The sequence below is a fragment of the Eptatretus burgeri genome, chromosome 7 (assembly GCF_056783735.1).
Source record: "Eptatretus burgeri isolate ZD-2024b chromosome 7, Ebu_testis_v1, whole genome shotgun sequence".
NCBI classification, from domain to species: Eukaryota; Metazoa; Chordata; class Myxini; order Myxiniformes; family Myxinidae; genus Eptatretus; species Eptatretus burgeri.
Genome location: NC_140967.1, coordinates 98,151,621 through 98,170,966, shown reverse-complemented (window position 1 = coordinate 98,170,966; position 19,346 = coordinate 98,151,621). Strand labels below are relative to the sequence as shown.

Here is a 19,346-nt window from a genome sequence, read left to right as displayed (position 1 = left end):
AAGTAAAGAATAGAAAGTTAAAAAAATAATAACAATAACAACTGTCCTTCTTTGACCTCTCCTATTGTTGTTGTTTATTGGTCATTCTTAAATTGACGTGGTTTTTTAAATTTGTTAGCCGCGTCTCGCGTAACGAACGCTGGCTCCAAGAGAGTTCTTCTTCTTCTTCTTCTTCTTCTTCTTCTTCTTCTTCTTCTTCTTCTTCTTCTTCCTTTAGGACTCGGCTCTTTTATTTTCAGGATCCGGATCTCCTCAAATACTAAACACCTGTTCACATCCTCACATAGACGGTGCCTTTTGAGAGCGTCTATCATGAACTTTTAAATATATTCGGACATTTGCTTTAAAGTTTCGAAAAGTTCACGTTCCTATTTAAAGATTATTCCATTTAATGTGTTGTAATTTCGTAAATACACGATTTTCTCGTCATGAACGAGGAGCCTCCATGACGGGTCTCGCTATTGGCTCCATCAAGGCACGTGACGAAATATCGGAAGTTGTTGTTGTTGTTGCCTTTAGGACGCGGCTCCTGGACACGTTTGTCCTTGTTATTATAAACGATCGTTTTAGAGGTCAAGGTCCGTAATTAATTTATATGTTGCCAGAGGTATGGCGTGCTGTTAGGGTCACGTGTGCGGCATGGCCAACAGCACTGTACTTGAGATAATTTAAATCACGTGTTCAAGACAAAATGGAGACCAAGATGGATAAAGAAGGAAAATCTAAGCAAGCGGGAAAAAAAGAATCATGGAGGAGGGAAGGTTTGAGTGTTACGGCTGCCAAGCAAATGTAAACCTAATGATTGGATGTGAGACGTGTGAACTATGGTTCTGTCTAACCTGCCAAAATATCACTACTGAGATGTATGACTGGAGTGTGCTCACTGGTTTTGTAAAACCTGCAAAAAGCAGGAAGCAGCCAAGGCTGCAATGAAGGGCAAGGATATGGCAGAACTTATGACACTTTGACTTCAGTGGTGGGGAAAATGGTGGAGACATTAATTAGGGACCAGATGAGGAACCATTTAAATAACTACAAAGCATTTGAAAAGGTACATCGGAGGTTGTGAGCCAATGTGAGGGCTTGTGTTGTGGCTGGTTAGGTCTCACCCTGGTGCTTGGTGCGGTGACGAAGGTGTGGGTTCGAGTCCCCCCCGGAACCAGCTCGTCTCGACCAGACCACACGAGGTGGAAAGGTGCCCGACCGAATTCTTACCCTCAGCTCGCCTTCCCTCCCGAGCTGAAGGGTCAAATAAAGGCCGTGACCACCATTTATTTTGGGTGTGTGTCTGTGGGCCCAGTCTATAAGTAGCAATTGTTTAAGTGCCTTGTACATTGTAAATTGTATTTCTGATAGTCGGTTTAACTCTGCTCTTTTTGTGCTCCCCTACCCCATTATAAATAAACCCCCAATTGTTCAAAGTACCAGCTCATTGTGCTTTCTATCATTGACCGAGCACGGTGCGGGCTTGAGAAATAGTAAGGCCGTTCGTGCCGTAAATTGTTCATTTGGACCGACGGATCTTGGTAATCCCCGCTCGGTTTACACCCGGATCAGGCTCGGTAAACGGTCCGTTCCGCCCGAGGTCCGTCGACGGTGTGGTTTTCCCCAATAGTTGGACGACGTGGGTACTTAGGTATATTGAAATTAGGCAATTAACCCTACCCCATGCCGTCAAAATATTGGTGACCACGGTCTGCAAAGGCACCCATGAACTCTTGGACTTATCCGAGTCACGACCTAAATTCCGGGTGTTTGGTGGGAGACGACTCCACTGCTCCACCTATGGTCGTTTATCGCCACCGGACCCCGGCCCACAACAATATGCTGAATAAACAACACAAACACACACACACACATAAAAAACACACACACACACACACGTGCTTGGCCGATATCGGCAATTTTTGGGGAATCGGCAGGTTGGAGTCAGTGTGATTACCAGTTTCAGTGCTTACTAGATACAACCCAGAAACCTTGAGTAGTTTTCACCAAAAAACAACATTGCATTTATATAGACATTTCAGGGATATGTTCACAAACATTATCTATCTATAATTCCAGCAATCTCTGTGTGTCTGTGACCGGTTTCTCGACAACCACTGGTCCGATCTAATTGAAACTTGCCATGTATATTGCTGGGGACCTCAGTATGTGCCTTTTGAAGGTTTGATATTAATCGGACAAGTGGTTCTCAAGTTATGGCCATTTATTTACCAAACCAATGACAGGACACGTTAATGCGTAGGCGTGGCCGTTGGGGAAGAGATCCTCAGCCGCATTCCCCATTATGGGTTACAATGTACGGATTTCCGGATAGTGATGATTTCTATATTCAAATAATTTCGCTATTTCTTATGCGCATTTATAGATAAACACAATGGCCCAATCCAGTCGTCGTTTACGAGAGCGAAGGAACGGCCTGTGTGGTTGTTTGAAAGTTTTTTTTGTTTTTCTTTTGCACGTACGGCCACGCACGTTCGGGCACGCGAGAGCGAAGGAACGGCCTGTGTGGTTGTTGTTTCTGGCACGTGGTTTGAAGGTTTGATTTTTTATTTTTTATTTTTGCACGTACAGCCACGCACTATTCTTTAAAAACAGCTGCATGTGATAGGTGGAAAAAAAATTGGCTCAGTGATTTAGAAAACACGTTACCACAGCAAACGGCTCGGAAATTGGGTGTTATTTCACAAGTCACTCAGGGTGACGGAGCAGGAACCACTCGCTCAGGGCGACGGAGCACGAACCACTCCCTCAGGGCGATGGAGCACGAACCACTCACTCAGGGCGATGGAGCACGAACCACTCGCTCAAGGTGACGGAGCATGAACCACTCGCTCAGGGAGACGGAGCACGAACCACTCGCTCAGGGCGACGGAGCACGAACCACTCGCTCAGGGCGACGGAGCACGAACCACTCTCTCAGGGCGATGGAGCACGAACCACTCGCTCAGGGCGACGGAGCACGAACCACTCCCTCAGGGCGACGGAGCACGAACCACTCACTCAGGGCGATGGAGCACGAACCAATCGCTCAGGGCGACGGAGCATGAACCATTCGCTCATGGCGACAGAGCATGAACCACTCGCTCTGAATGATGTGGTAGGCAAAAGCATCCGCAGTGAGTGAATGATTCACTCAGAAGGACGTAGCGTGGTTCTGCTGTCAACTTTAAGGCGTTCAGCAAGTGGCTTAAGCACTCATGCAAGAACTCCAATGAAATGGTTGATAAGGAACGGCTTGCCAGGCTGTCGCTGCATATTATATGGGATCCCTTTAACTTTAAAACCGGTCTTCACTGCACACGCAGAAGTTAATGAAATAAAATGAATTCGTTCAAATAATGACTTTATCCACAAAAGAGTTGCAGCTGAACGCAGAACAACCCTGGAGACATCGCAAAGTTCAATCACCCATGAAATAAACATTGCAGATAATCCGCCATCTTGCCTGCTCTTCTGTGCACGCATCACATGGTACATTGGTTCAGGATCTGCGCAAACATTATAACTTTTTTTGAAATGTCCGTTTTTTTTTTTTACCAGATTTGCTTTGATTCCCTGCAGAGCATCTTGCGAAACCTCCGAAAACTTAAACAGATCTGGCAGACGCTATGGATAGGCAGTCCCTCTTGTATATAAATGGAGAAGGAAATCCAGCAGTGAATGCATTAAATTATATTTCTCAATAAAGGCAGTTAATTTTGGCATGTTCTTAAATTTTTTGTTCACTCAATATAGTTCTCCAAACAGTAGAAAAAGATAAGTTTAATGCTTTGTAAATTTCACGTTTTCTTGTGTATCTATGAAGGATGGAACATATCCGTGTCGCTCGTGATATAAACATTGCAGATAATTAATCCGCCATCTTGCCTGCTCGTCTGTGCACACCTCATGTGGTACATCGGTTCGAGGTCCACACAAACATTATAACTTGTTTTTTAAATGTCCGTTTGTTACCAGATTTGCTTTGATTCCCTGTAGACCACCTCATGAAACCTACGAAAATATAGAAACAGATCTAGCAGACGCGATGGATTAGGCAGTCCATCTGGGGGACACGGGTCCCTCTTGTGTGTTGATGGAGAAGGAAGTCCAGCAGTGAATGCATTAAATCATATAGCTCAATGAAGCTAGTTAATTTTGGCATGTTCGTCAATTTTTTGTTCATGCAATATCATTCTCCAAACAGTAGAAAAAGATAAGCTTAATGCTTTGTAAATTTTACATTTTCTTGTGTATTCATGGAGGATGGAACATAGCCTTGTCACCCGTGATATAAACATTGCAGATAATCCGCCATCTTGCCTGCTCGTCTGTGCATGCCTCATGTGCTACATCGGTTCGGAGTCAACGCAAACGTTATAACTTTTTCTTAACATACATTTTTCACCAGATTTGCTTCGATTTCCTGTGGAGCACCTCGTGAAACCCCCAAAAATATAGAAACAGATCTGGCAAACGCGATGGATTAAGCAGTCCCTCTGGGAGACAGGGCATGAGGTCGAGCAGTGAATGCATTAAATCATATTGCTCAATAAAGCAAGTTAATTTTGGCACAATTTTAAAATTTTGGTTCCCTCAATATAATTCTCCAAACAGTCGAAAAGGTAAGTTTAATAGTTTGTAAATTTCACATTTTCTTGTGGATCTGTGGAGAAGGAAGGAACATAACCTAGCTTGCTTAAAGTAAATAGGTATTTCGGCTTACTTATGAGACTCGTTATTTCTTTAAATTACACTGAACAACAAATTTCAAAATTTTTTTTTTACTGGAGATGTGTAAAGTGATTAAGACTAATTTGGGTACGCTGATTTCAAAAATCATAACCGTTTTGCTGTATCACGTCAGGATTTTCAGGAACAGAAATATTCCCATTGCCTAGAAGTCAGGATTTCAATGAAATTTACATATGTCTTTAACATGTCTATTTCGTACAATTGTTGTTAACTTGTGTTATATTTCTTTCTTTCAGATAAAGATGAGTAGGCGTTCCTGTACCAATCATCCTGACAACTTCTGTTATGTCTGTGGTCGGTATACCAAAAAAGATCAACAGCGAAGTATATCTACAGCAGTGAAAATGAAGGCCGCCTACTTTCACTACTTCGGGTGTAAGGTGGGGGACCAAGAACAGAGCTGGGCACCACACATCTGCTGCACAAGCTGTCACACAACCTTGACTCAGTGGTTGGTGGGCAAGCGCGCGAGCATGCCATTTGCGGTGCCCATGATATGGCGTGAGCCGCAGAATCATCATGATGATTGTTATTTCTGCTGCACAAGCATCGCCGGCTTCAACAAGAAGAATAAAGGTCACATCAAGTACGCTGACTGCATCTCTGCTCGTAAACCTGTGCCTCATGATGACGAGAACCCCGTTCCAACACCTCCAGCTGATCAGAACATAGCTGTAAGCAGTGGTGAAGAGGATGGTGATGATGAACCTTTTGAACCCGACACTCAAGAATCACACCTTCTGAACCAGGGAGACTTAAATGATCTTGTAAGAGATCTCTCGCTGTCAAAGGCGAAGGCAGAGCTGCTTGGATCAAGGCTGCAGCAGTGGAATCTACTTGAACCTAACACCAAGATATCCTTGTTCAGAGCACGTCACAGAGACATGGCTGAGTTCTTTGAGATGGAAGACACGATGACATTCTGCAGTGACATCAACGGTCTGTTGAAAGAACTTGGGTGTGATCACGATCCTGCAGACTGGCGCCTCTTCATCGACTCGGGGAAGAACAGCTTGAAGGCTGTTTTGCTCCACAATGGCAACGAGAAATCATCAGTCCCACTGGCTCACGCGTTCGGCATGACAGAGACCTACGAGACTATGCGGCAGCTGCTTGATTCCATCAAGTACAATGACTTCAACTGGCACATCTGCGGAGACTTGAAAGTGGTGGCGCCGTTGTTAGGGCTGCAGTCAGGCTACACGAAATACATGTGCTTCCTTTGTCTCTGGGATAGCAGAGACGACAAGAATCACTGGACGAAGAAAGATTGGGAAGAGCGAAAAGAGCATGTACCTGGTCGACACAACGTGAAGCATGTCGCCCTTGTCGACCCAGCCAAGGTTTTCCTTCTACCACTCCACATAAAGCTCGGCTTGATGAAAAGTTTTGTACGGGCAATGGATCTGAATGGGCGTGGGTTTTTCCTCAAGGAAAAGTTTGGCAACACCTTGTCGGAGGCCAAGATCAAGGCTGGTGTCTTTGTTGGACCGCAAATCCGACAGATTATGAAGGACGAAACTTTTCCGACAACTCTAAACCCCAAAGAGCTGGCAGCGTGGAGGAGCTTCAAAGCTGTGACGGACAACTTCTTGGGGAACGAGCGCGCGGACAACTATGAAGAAATAGTGCAGCAGCTGCTGGAGTCCTTCAGGAAACTTGGCTCCAGGATGTCCCTGAAAATCCATTTCCTACACCAGCACCTGAACTTCTTCCCTGACAACTTGGGAGCAGTCTCGGACGAGCACGGCGAGCGATTCCACCAAGAGATTTCACTCATGGAGACGCGTTACCAAGGGCGGCACAACCCGAACATGATGGGCGATTTCTGCTGGTTCCTGCATCGTGAAACTGACACAGAGCAGCACAAACGCAAAGCCAAATGCCTAAAGCATTTTTAATTACATTCTAGTGGAGTTTTTCTGTAATTTCTATAATTTTGAAGCATTCATGATGAAATAAATGAATAAATGAATTTTTGTAAATTTCATTGAAATCCTGACTTCTAGGCAATGGGAATATTTCTGTTACTGAAAATCCTGACGTGATACAGCAAAACGGTTATGATTTTTGAAATCAGCGTACCCAAATTAGTCTAAATCACTTTACACATCTCCAGTAAAAAAATTTTGTTGTTCAGTGTTATCAGATTTCACAACAGATTTCAACACTTATATAGTTGTTCAACACGAGGATCGGAACACGGAACACTTCAACACGGAAAATCGTATCATATAATGCATGAAATTACTCCAAACTTCGAATTTGAAAACTTAAGGGCGAACAAAAGTGATGTATACAGCGATTCGTAGCTATGAGGAAGTCATTCGATAATATAAGTGAGAAGAGTGAAAAAAAACCTATCGTTCATTAATCATTATGGCCTGTTCCAAGCCAAGGCATGGTTGAGCAGGCCAAAAAACATAGCAGCTTCAGATCCCAGTGAGGTTACCCATGAAATGCCTTAAGACCCCAGACAACGAGGTGGCCGAGGATCGCCTGATGAAGGATATAATTAAATAAGGCCGTTAATTATCTTCAAAAGGGGTGTTTTAATTAACCCAAACACCCAATTTTCACTCTTGCACTATCTTGGAGTTTTCTTGGTATGCATGCAAAGTTTCATGCTGCTCGGTTTTATGGTTATGGAGGAGACACTGACACACACACACTTATTGGTATAGATAAGACCACTGGACCTGGAGCTTATCTGAGCTCTGGTATACTTTGTGACCCAAATTTGGTAGCATTCTGACTGATGGGTCTGGAGAGGAACATTTTTAAAGGAATTTATACGATTTTCCTAAAAATTGACTGTTGGCCATTTTGACACACTTCCAGTCATGGAATCGGCATGACCCCCGCAATTTAACATCCCTACCCTGGCCAAATGTTCCAACCCAAATTTGGTAGCATTCTGACTGGTGGGTCTGGAGAAGAATTTTGAAGAAATTTACTAAGTTGGCCATTTTGACCTCCTTAAATTCATGTGACTGGAACGAGCTTTGCAATCCCTGTTACCAGTAACAAGAGGAACGTTGCTGCCACATTTCAGTCGGATTGGCTCAGTGGTTGGGCCGGAGAAGTCGAAAAAGGAGACGGACAGACGGTGCACAACGAAAACACCTGACCTGGAATTGAAATTCCAGATAAGCTTTAAAAATAACCTAATGTACATAGATGAAGGAAAAACACATGTATGGCTTATATGCATAATATATAATACAGCATGGTTACTCACCTGGGATCATTCCAATTGCACTGGACCATGGATTAACACCCAGGCCGAACGATCTGTGCTGTTTCCTGTAATGGTGGCGCATGATTTTACTGGGGTGGAGTCAGGCCAGCTGAACACTAACCCATGTATGATGTGTGATATTTTCTAAGTCCAAAAAAGGCACAACTCTGTGAAAAATTGACAAAACACCCTGAAACTCAAGCTTGTTCTGTAACTTATCATAATAAAGCCAAGTACCAATTTTCAGTTGACTATGTTAAAGGGTATGGGGGAAAAAAAAAAGTCAGAAAAACCACAGGTGGGCAGGACAGATGGACGGATGGAAAGCAAACCTTTTGTCCCCTCCGTTGAAACTGGTAGGGGATTAATAACGTGGTCGAGTTATAACGCACCATGCATTGGCGAAGCGAATGCGAAAAATGTAAAAGGTGAATATGACTGAATCCAAATGGAACTCAACTGTGTGAAATGCTGTGCTCATGCGCATACACATGGATGCTGTGCACATGACCTATATAAAGCAGGACAGACTCAACTGTTGCTATGAACAGTCAGTCATTCCTTGATATGCCGAGAGAGTGTCAACTTGAAAGTTTGTTGTCCATATTCTTGAAAGTTTGTTGCTAAGCTCTCCATGTGGCAGATTGCATTTGTTTGATATCCTCAACAGTTGTGTTAACCCAGGAACCAAGATACTTGAAGTCATTGACCATCTCAATTTTATTATATCGTTCGATTTGATTGAGACCCCTCTCAACTGGTTGAATGGCACAACTTTAGTTTTATTAGCATTAATTGTTCGCCCTATCTTACCGGCGCTTGTTTCGACTCTTGAGAATCTCTTGTGCTTGATCAATTTTTTTTTTACAATAAGGCAAAGTCGAGATCCATAAGAACCTCAGGTTTGACTCTTATACTTGGAACCCCAATTCCTCCTTGCCTTTGATAGCGTTTCTGAGTGTAGTCAAGCTCTATGACAATCAGGTAAGGGGCGAAGGAGTCTCCCTGCATGACTGCAGCTAGAAATTTGAAAAGTATGGGTGAGAGTATGTTGAGTGAGAGTATGTTGGCATTTGTATCCATATACATATTCAAAATCGCCTTCATAAGTTGATCAGAGATTCCATCTGCTGATAGTCGCTTCATCATCTTGCCATGATGGATGGAGTCAAAGGCTTTTCCAAAGCTCGTTTTGTAAGCCACAATAAATTGAGAATGTCAGGATTTTAAGCGTTTATTTAAGAGAGTGCAGAGTAGTCATTTACACACAGCATCCACCCAAAACCTCTGAAATCATCAGAATGGTTTCACAAAAGGCACTTTTAATAAAACGGAAAAAAAACATCCAAATGCATGATAGAACATTATTTTAAAAAGTCTCTTTGTCTGTTAATTGTTAGAACAATTTTTGGAATGTATAAGTTATCAAATGTATAAGTTTCAGCAAACTTATACATTGCATAAGAAGATATGTTAATGGGTGCAATTTTTCCATTTAGTCGGACAAAGGTTGTACAGAGAAAGGAAATGCACAATCACATCTTGTCCTATAGGACTTGGCTCCTCCCAGGCTTTGGGAGCATAATATCTTCCCTCCTGCTACTTATAAGAAGTGCTGTGAATCTTACCGGACACGGGCAAAGCACACAGTGAAAAGCATGGCTTTCCTACGATAGATAACAACAGCAAAAAAACATATTTGCTTATGTTTTATGACATCACTTTATGGTGCCTGCGCTTCGAGCGTCTGACGCGCTGTGCCCAGTGGGGGAAAACAGTACGTCTCGATGGAGTCACCACTAGTTTGGCCTTTGCACTGTCCCAGTTCGGCCCGAGTTGAACCGTACATTCGTACATGCCACCATCAATAGGCTGCACGCTCATCAACACCAATGTGCCATCTCGCTGTATCTCCACCTTATTCGGCAAGGACAGTACCGGCAAAGTATTTCTGGGGAAAACAAAACAAAACGAAGAAACCGATGAGAGTACAGTACATAGTGAAGTCCTATTACAGACATACAACTTAAAACTGACATCAGCTGAGCAGTGACCAGCTTTAAGATTCCCGTTCTCCAAGTTAAACATCCCGAAGAGCAATAAGCCCACAATAGACACTCTTGTTCTGTCCAGTGAGAGTGAAACAACTCACAGGCACACAAACAAGTGGCAAGCAATTGTGCCAACATTCATTTCAAAACTTTTTTTGAGCAAAAATCAGACTTTGGGGTCAAAAACCAAAGATAAATTCTACTTGCCTCGATTTGATTTGAACTCAACTCTGATGGGAGGCTCAGCATTCATTAAATCTCATGGGGCCTCTGAGCATTTGCAAACCAAGAAGAGTTATAATTACATGCATCCAAACATTCATATTATGTTTTTTGTATACATTGTCGAGGCTTGTAGAAGAGCTAACACACAGAACATATAACAAGGGGAGCAGGAGACAAGAGTGGCGAGAGAGGGAAGCACAAAGCAGTGGGGAACAGAGACATTAGGAGATCTGTGGAAGGGAGAGGGATGGGGCGGGGAACACGAGGTATACAAGATGGACATTACAGGGACTTTCAGGAAGGATGACAGGGAATTTGAAGGTTTGGGGTGGATAAATGGAGGTAGAAAAGATCAAGGTTTCGGATGGGGAAGATAAGAGATGGTGGTGAGTCGTTGTATTGAAGACCTGGAGGGAGAAGTGGGATTGAAGACAGTGTAGGAGTATGTTCCAGAGGTGGGGGAAAAGAGGAATGAAAGGGTGAAGGTGAGCAGTGATTCTTGATTTTGACAGTTTCACCAGAAGGGGTTTTTTGGCGGACCTTGAGCACCCTGCGGAAATATAGGGGGGGGGGACAGAACACAGACAGAGAAGGGGGGGCAAGGCTGAAGAGGAGATGGTAGAAGAAAGAAAGACCACCAACCTGCCTGTGATGAGAGAGTGAGAGACCCAAAGACTCAGCCTCATCGCGGGAGATACCAATGATCCTAAATTCCTTTGCTTCCACAGCATGAAGCCGAGAAAAGTGATTGGCAAGAGCACCAGCCCAGAGGGGAGAGCAATACTCCATCAGGCTGCAGATGAAAGCTCTGTATGTGGTTGGAAGCTCAGGTGTGCCAAGGAAGGATTTTGCACAATGGAGGATGCCCAGTCAGCCACCGGTTTTGTAGGCCAGCTTGGAAATGTGGCTTTCCCAGGAAAGATCATGGCACATAGTGAGGCCCAAAAGCTTAAATCAGAGGACTTCAAGGGGATTGTTGAGAAAGTTGATGGGGGATTGGGGGAGGGGTGTTTCCAGATGGTCCTTTTGGAGAGACAGAGTGAAGGTGTGAGATTTGTCGGTATTGAAAGACATGTTCCTCATGTTGGACCATCTTGTGATTGTATCCAGGTCTGCAGAGAGTGAAGAGGCTGCTGCTTGCCAATCTGAGGGCTGAGTGATGGTACGGCAGATGGTGAGTCATTAGCAGATAAAGAGGATTTTCCAGAGAGTCGGAGAGGTCATTGATGAAAACCAGGAAAAGAACAGGGCCCAGAACACTACCTTGAGGAACTCCAGCCTGGACAGGCAGAGGAGATGAGAGAGAGAGAGAGAGAGAGAGAGAGAGAGAGAGAGAGAGAGAGAGAGAGAGAGAGAGAGAGAGAGAGAGAGAGAGAGAGATGAGAGATGAGAGATGAGAGAGGAGAGATGAGAGATGAGAGATGAGAGATGAGAGATGAGAGATGAGAGATGAGAGATGAGAGATGAGAGATGGGAGATGGGAGATGGGAGATGGGAGATGGGAGATGGGAGATGGGAGATGGGAGATGGGAGATGGGAGATGGAGATGGAGATGGAGAGGGAGCTGGAGATGGAGATGGAGATGGAGATGGAGATGGAGATGGAGATGGAGAGAGAGAGAGAGAGAGAGAGAGAGAGAGAGAGAGAGAGAGAGAGAGAGAGAGAGAGAGAGAGAGAGAGAGAGAGAGAGAGAGAGAGAGAGAGATAGATTAAGAGTCACACATTGGTTGCAACAGGAGAGGAAGTTCACAAGCCGTGAGTGGAGATTGTCTTGGATACTATAGCAAGAGAGTTTGGTGAACAGGGCAGGGTGCCAGACCGTATCGAAAGCTCGCGATATGTCGAGGGAGATGGCTCTGATTTCATGTCTGCAATTGAGGACCTCCATCCATTGTTGGGAAAGCAGTAGCAGCATGTCCAGGCTCAAGTGACCTGGTCTGAATCCAAATTGATCATCGGAAATGCCATTGGTGAAAATGAAGGATTTGATATTAGAAGCAATGATGGATTCCATGACCTTGCTGATGGTTGGGAGAAAGCTGATTGGTCTGCAGTTGCAGGGATCTGTTTTTGCTCCGTTTTTATGCAGAGCAGTCATGTTTGCTGATTTCAAAGCAGATGGCAGATGATGACCTTGAGCAAATGAGAGGGTAAATAGAACAGAGAGAGGGTGAGCAAGAGCAGCAGAGCAGGTTTTTAGGACACGTGGGCCGATGCTGTCTGGATCGGTTGCAGAATCAGAGTCGAGGTTTGAGAGCAAGCTCTCCACCTTGCCAGCAGAAAAGGACACAGAGTCCAGGAATAGCTTGGTGCAACTGGGTAAGGTGGGTACAGAAGGCGATGGGTTTGGGACACAAGATTTAGAAGTAAACAACGAGTTTAGGCATTCAGCCTTTTCATGTGCAGTGTCAGCTGTACAACCATTTGAGGTAAGGGGGGGTGGGGAGGGAGGGGGAACATACACAAGACACAGACTTAACGAGACGCCACCAGGATTTGGAGGAGGGAGAAAGGTTTGAGTTCAGACTTGAGATTAGAAAGATGTTATTTTCTGGCTCTCCTCAGGGTAGACACACACTTGTTCCGAGCTTTGTTGAAGGAACTGAGATTGCCTTTAGTTGGATTCGCCTTCAATGAGGCAAAGGCAAGTTGTTTCAGGACAACTGCCTTGCCACAAGTTTCAGTGTACCATGAGTGGGAGGAAGGGTTGGACCACCAAGGATGAAATGGGATAAATCTGTGAGAGAGAGAGAGAGACACAGAGAGAGAGAGAGAGAGAGAGAGAGAGAGAGAGAGAGAGAGAGAGAGAGAGAGAGAGAGAGAGAGAGAGAGAGAGAGAGAGAGAGAGAGAGAGAGAGAGAGAGAGAGAGAGAGAGAGAGAGAGAGAGAGAGAGAGAGAGAGAGAGAGAGAGAGAGAGAGAGAGAGAGAGAGAGAGAGAGAGAGAGAGAGAGAGAGAGAGAGAGAGAGAGAGAGAGAGAGAGAGAGAGAGAGAGAGAGAGAGAGAGAGAGAGAGAGAGAGAGAGAGAGAGAGAGAGAGAGAGAGAGAGAGAGAGAGAGAGAGAGAGAGAGAGAGAGAGACAGAGAGACAGAGAGACAGAGAGACAGAGAGACAGAGAGACAGAGAGACAGAGACAGAGAGAGAGAGAGAGAGAGAGAGAGAGAGAGAGAGAGAGAGAGAGAGAGAGAGAGAGAGAGAGAGAGAGAGAGAGAGAGAGAGAGAGCAAATTTCTTTGAAAAAATTCCCAGGATGAGTTGATGTCAGAGTGGAGAAACGGGAGACCAGTCTCGAAGTTTGATGGCTGCTTGAAGTCCCTGCCAGTCGGCCTGATGAAATGCCAGACTTGTTGGTGCTGAGGTCATTCTCCAATAATGGCCAGAGATATGACCACTTCAATAAGCATATGTTAAGGTTGTACAGAGTCAGACAACCACTTTAACAACCACTTTAACAATCATAACAAGAAGAAGAACAGCAGACATTATGAGGGAAATTGGTGAAAATCAAATCCAGAAGAGATGGAGTCCTGTTGGCTGAGATCTGGGACAAGATGTTGCCAGATTGTCCCAATGAGTTACAGAAGTCCTTAATTGAAGTGCCATGGCAGGTGAGAGAGGTACCCACACCCAGCCAACCGACATGATGACAATTTAAGTCACCACATAGGAGGAAGAGAGAGATGGGATGAGAGGATAGAAGTTGGTCCATGTTTTCAGATAGTGAGGTGTAAATGGAGTCATCACTGTTTGGTGGACGGTATAACACACATATAAACATGAGGTGGGAGTGGAGGGGAAGCCGTAGCCAGAGAGATTCCTGGGGATGTGGAGGAGTGAGAGCAGTGCATGGAGAGTGAGGAATAGAGTGTTTGATAAAGAGAGCAACTCCTCCACCAGGACGAGGCTCAGGTCTATTATACCAGAGGAGGGAGTAACCAGGGAGAGAAAAAATAAGGAGTCAGAGACGTCTTGAAGGAGGAAAGCTTCTGTTAAGCAAATTATGTCTGGTTTGTCAGTAGCAACCTGGATGGAGAGATCAGTCAAGTTAGAGTGAAGGCCCCGGATATTTGAGATCCACACTGTTAAGGAAGAGGGAGGGAAGTAGGCTTTGGGTGCAGGGGAAGGGAGGGTGAGGGTAGAATGGGTTGTTGACAGTGTGCAGGAGATCACAGAAGAGCTAAGGGAGAGGGCTGGATGGGAAGGAGGACAAAGGGCTAGGTGGTGATGGGTTGAGTCACAGTGGGGAGTAATAAGAGAGGGAAGGTGAGGGGGGAGATTTTGAGAAAGGTGAGGAGGAAGATTTGGGTGGGGGGCGGGAGAGTGAAGTTAGTTTGCTTTGAGGAGGGAGGAGGCGGTTGATTTCAGAGGGATGGGTGAGAGGGAAGAGGGATGATGAAAGTAGGCATGGCCATGGGGGAGGAGGACGAAGGGAGTGGTGGGGAGAGGGGAAGGATGAGACTGGGTAGTGGTATGATAAGCAGGATGGGAGCAGGTAAGGGGAGGAACAAGTAGTGAGGGGTTTGTAAGATGGGAGGTGTGATGATAGGAAACAAAGAGCATGTTTTAGATCTTGAGAAGTGCACTGATTGGGAGTGTGAGACATTTGTTTGGTTGGAACGGAGCCCACAGATGTTTGAACAACCATACAGTTTGGGATACCAGAGGAGCTGTCAGTAAAGCAGAGGGAAGTGGAGAAGTGCTAAGAGAGGAGGGAGAATGGGGGGCAAGATGGGAGGAATGAGGAGGGATATAACAGGGGAGGAGTTAGGAGGAGGTAGATTTAAAGAGGTGGGGTGAATTTGCACTGAAGTTGGAAAAAAGAACGATTGATGGAAGACGAACACGCATTGCAAACTGGGATTTAAAAAATCTGGAGGTCAGAAATGCGTTTAAATACATTGGAGGACGGATGGAGTGCAGGAGAGTTGAGAGAATGGAAACGTGACAGATGGGATTTTTTGACAAGGGATGAAAGAAAGGTTGAATTTAACTCAGGCTTTTGAAGAAGAAGAAGAAGAAGAAGAAGAAGAAGAAGAAGAAGAAGAAGAAGAAGAAGAAGAAGAAGAAGAAGAAGAAGAAGAAGAAGAAGAAGAAGAAGAAGAAGAAGAAGAGTATGTCACATGGGTCTGGGAGGTGAGAAGGGAAAATATTTTTTCAGGTTGTAACAGACAAAAACAGGAAGCAAGAGGAGGGAAAACACCACCACAAGGCCAAGACAGAGGAAGACCGACAAACAATGGGTGCAGGGAAGAATGTGGGGGTTGGGGGTAGGAGAGGATGCATGGGGTGGACAAGATGATTACAGAAGGAAACTCTCAGGAGGGAAAACTGAAAATTTGGAAGAAGGAGGGATTGGAGTGGGGTGGGGGCGGGTTAACAAGGGTATAAAAGATCATGGTTTTGGTTTGGGGACGATCTGAGATGGTGGTGAATAGCCATCTTGAAGACCTGGAGGGAAGAATGAGATTGAAGTGAATGTGGAAGTTCATTCCACAGGTGGGAAATAAGGAACGAATGAGTGGAGGTGATTATGGTAGTTTCACTTGAAGTTGGATTATGGTGGACTATGTGTGGCCTGCAGAAACCTGGGGGGAGGGGGGTGAGAAGGACAAAGCACGGAAAGAGCAAGGGTGCAGGATCAGAAAGGAGGCGGTAGAAGACAGACTACTGACCCGTCTGCGATGGCGAAGTGATAGGCCCATAGATTCAGCTTCATTGCGGGAGATTCCAATAATCTCGAAGGCCTTGGTTTCCACGGCGTCAAACTGAGCAAGACGTGAGGCAGAGGAGCCGGCTTAGAGAGGGTAGCAGTACTCCATCAAGCTGTGGATGAAGGCATTGTAGGTGGATAGCAGTTCAAGTGTGCCAAGGAAGGACTGTGTACGTCGGAGGATTCCCAGTCGGCGGCTGGCTTTGGAGTCCAACTTTGAAATGTAGTTCACCCAAGAAAGATCATGGCTGATAGTGAGACCCAGTTGGTTTGAATGAATGAACTTTCCAAAGAGGATTTTAAAGAACGTAGATAGGAGGGTTTGTCAAATGGTCCTTTCAGAGAGAGAGAGAGAGAGAGAGAGAGAGAGGTCGTGAGAGTGTGAGATTTGTCAGGATTGAGAAATGTATTCCAAGTGTTTTTCAAGCTTGGGATTTTTTTCAAGGTCTGAAGAGAGGGAAGAGGCTGCAGCCTGCCTGTCTGGAGGATGATGGATGTCATGGCAGAGGGTGAAGTCATCAGCAAATATACAAGGTGGATTTTCCGGTCAAAGAGATCATTGATGAAGATCAGGAATCGCACTGGGTCCAAAACACTGCCTTGGGGCACTCCAGCCTTGACAAGGAAAGGAGATGAAGGCATTCTGTTGAGTTGCGCACATTGGCCGTGAGAGTACAGAGGAAGTCACGAAGCCCTGTGTGGAGTTGACTTTGGATGCCACAGACAGACAGTTTGGAGAGTAAGGCAGGATGTCAGACTGTATCAAAACCAGGTGATATGTCCAGAGATGGCCCTGATCTCATGTCTGACATTGAGGGCCTCCATCCATTGTTGGGCGAGTTGAAGCAGCACGTCCAAGGTGGAGTAACCTGGTCTGAAAACAAATTGGTGACCTGAGATGATGTGTTTGGAGAATAGGAAGTATTTCATATCAACTGCGATGATGGATTCCATGACCTTGCTGATTGAATGTAAGCTCTTACCCTCGTCAAATAGCTCATGAGCACCTAATTGCATCGTCGAAGCAAATAACCAACGAAAATCACCAATTACAATGCTGAAAAAAAATGTGCGTCTCATCTTCAGGAGACATCAATCACTGTGGGGGGGAAAAAAATTTGAGACTTGTTTGAAATTACAGATAAAAGGACGAACATCTGTGCCGAGATTCGCGAGAAATCTTTTGATACCGTATCTTGGTAAATATTATTCCGCTGAATATCAACTTGTGTTTACCGAACATAAACCTGTTCAAACTTGGACTCAACCAAATCGGAACTGAACCTTGGACCTTTCACTTGTGCACACCATGCCGAATGTGTATGTACATACAAAATTGCAATTTGACCCTGGTCACTGATGCAAAGGCTTGCTCATGCAAAATATATCATCGGATCCATAACAATTTTTTGTCAGGTCAGGTCAGATTAGATCTGTCTTGCTTCAGGTACCATGTAAACCTGTACTAACCTGTTTCATGGTCGGGTTGTCGGCGACTAAACCGTCTCCCCTGACAAGTTTCCAGGTGAGGAGGTTGTATGATATGTACACCCAGCAGGATTAAAAACAAAACCTGTCAAAGGGTGGAGAAGCTCCTTGTGAGCCAACGGCCATCCATACCTCGTGCCTAACTGTGTCTGCGGACGTCCTCCTGCCGTTGGGTTACATTTTATTCGGAGGTTGGTGGCAGGATTTGCACACTGGACAATGTAAAACCCTTAATTCCGCAAAACATACGAAAAGCATTAATAAAATATATCTGAAAACCCACTCCGTGGGAGTACCTCCTGTGAAGCTGCCTTTCGCAGGGCAGCTCTCCAGATGACGGGATTGAGGCAAAGCCTCCGGGACCCCCAATCTTTGATGAGAGGAGGAAAACCACGAGGTAAACTTCCCAGGTCAGATTGCGGTAGTGTGTGTTGGGGTGGTGCTGAGGTGTCGTCCACCAGACGGCGGTCTCCTTGGGTTAACTGAGGCGGTCCCTTCGGGTGGGTGCCTGGAATGTCCTATCCCGAAGAGAGGATGATCACCTGTCTCTGTTATCATCTGAGCTCAAGCGTTTGGACATCGGTATTGCAGCTCTCTCTGAGGTTCGGAGACCGGATTGCGGAGAGATCATGGCGGTGGTTACACCAACTATTGGTCTGGTCGCTCTGCTTGCTACAATGCCCAAGGAGTTGCTGGAGCTGTGTCCAATAAGCTGACTCCAATGATAATTGAGGTAACACCGGTCAACGAGCGTATTATGAGACTAAGGCTTCGTCACTCCTTAGGTGTTATTTCGCTGGTCTCTGCATATGCTCCGACTGAGGCGAGTGATCTCACCGTGAAGAACGTATTCTATACCACGCTCGATTCTGTGGTTGATCAGTGCCCGAGGCGAGATACTCTTCAAGTCTTGGGAGATTTCAATGTATCGACTGGAACTGATAGGGATGGTTACGAGACATGTGTTGATCCCCATGGGTCAGGAACTGTGAACCAGAATAGCACCAAGTTCCTTGACTTTTCAAGAAGTCATGGACTTAGGGTGGCTGATTCTGGGTTTCAGCGCCCACAGGCTCATCACTGGATTTGGTATTCCAACGCTGGCGGTGTGGCAAAGGAGATTGACCATGTCGTCGTTGACGGTCGCTGGAGAATGATCCAGAACTGCAGAGTCGACCGGAGTGCTCAGTTCCTCAATACTGACCACAGGCTTGTTGTAGCAACTCTGAAGTTGCAGCATAAATCCAGGAGAATGGTACCATCTCAGCCTTGGCTGGATGTTGGCAAGCTCAAGGATTAAAGGGTAGCTGAGGAGTTTGCGAAGACTGAGTGGAGATTTCGGGGGTCTGGGTGCTTTGGGGGATCCTGAAGAGTTGTGGAGTGCCTTCAAGACCACTGTCCTTGACGTTGCCGGTGGATGTCTTGGAACGCACAGGTCGAAGAAGAATTTGCACTCTCAAGGGACACTGGATATCATTGACCAGAGTCGCAGGGCCAGGCTGAATAGCGGAGCTGAGCTGTTCGGGGAGCTGAGGCGTAAAACTACACGTGCACTCAGAGTGGAAAGGAAATCTATGTGCGAGGAATCTGTGTGTGAGGTGGAGTATCACCTGTGGTCAAGTGATTCCCGTCCTGCTTACAGGGGAGTTCACGCATTGCGTTCCTCCAAGCCCATTCCTCGGTGTACTGCAGTTTGAGCAGAGGGTGATGGACTCTTGACAGAGGAGTCTGAAGTGAAGGCCCGCTGGGCCGGTTACTTTGAGCGATTGCACCAGGCTGACCACCAGCTGTCGAGTTGGATATCAGGGGTGTTACTATCCTTATTGCTGACCCTACATTCAACTGTGGTCCACCTTCGTTTGTGGAAACACAGACTGCGGTGAACCGCTAGGA

The 19,346-nt window shown here is 45.6% G+C and overlaps 1 protein-coding gene across 3 annotated transcripts in view; it reads right to left on the bottom strand.

Annotated features, from left to right (window-relative positions):
- Positions 1-9,199: 9,199 nt before the first annotated feature.
- LOC147023872 (papilin-like) overlaps positions 9,200-19,346 on the bottom strand; it is an 86,791-nt gene continuing 76,644 nt past the window's right edge. For all 3 annotated transcript variants that reach the window (XM_085889760.1, XM_085889759.1, XM_085889758.1), the window contains one exon: positions 9,200-9,932. Coding sequence is in view for 2 of the 3 variants with exons in the window: in XM_085889759.1 (XP_085745885.1) it covers positions 9,692-9,932 (241 nt within the window). In the remaining variant the exon portion in view is untranslated. The remainder of the gene's footprint in view (positions 9,933-19,346) is intronic.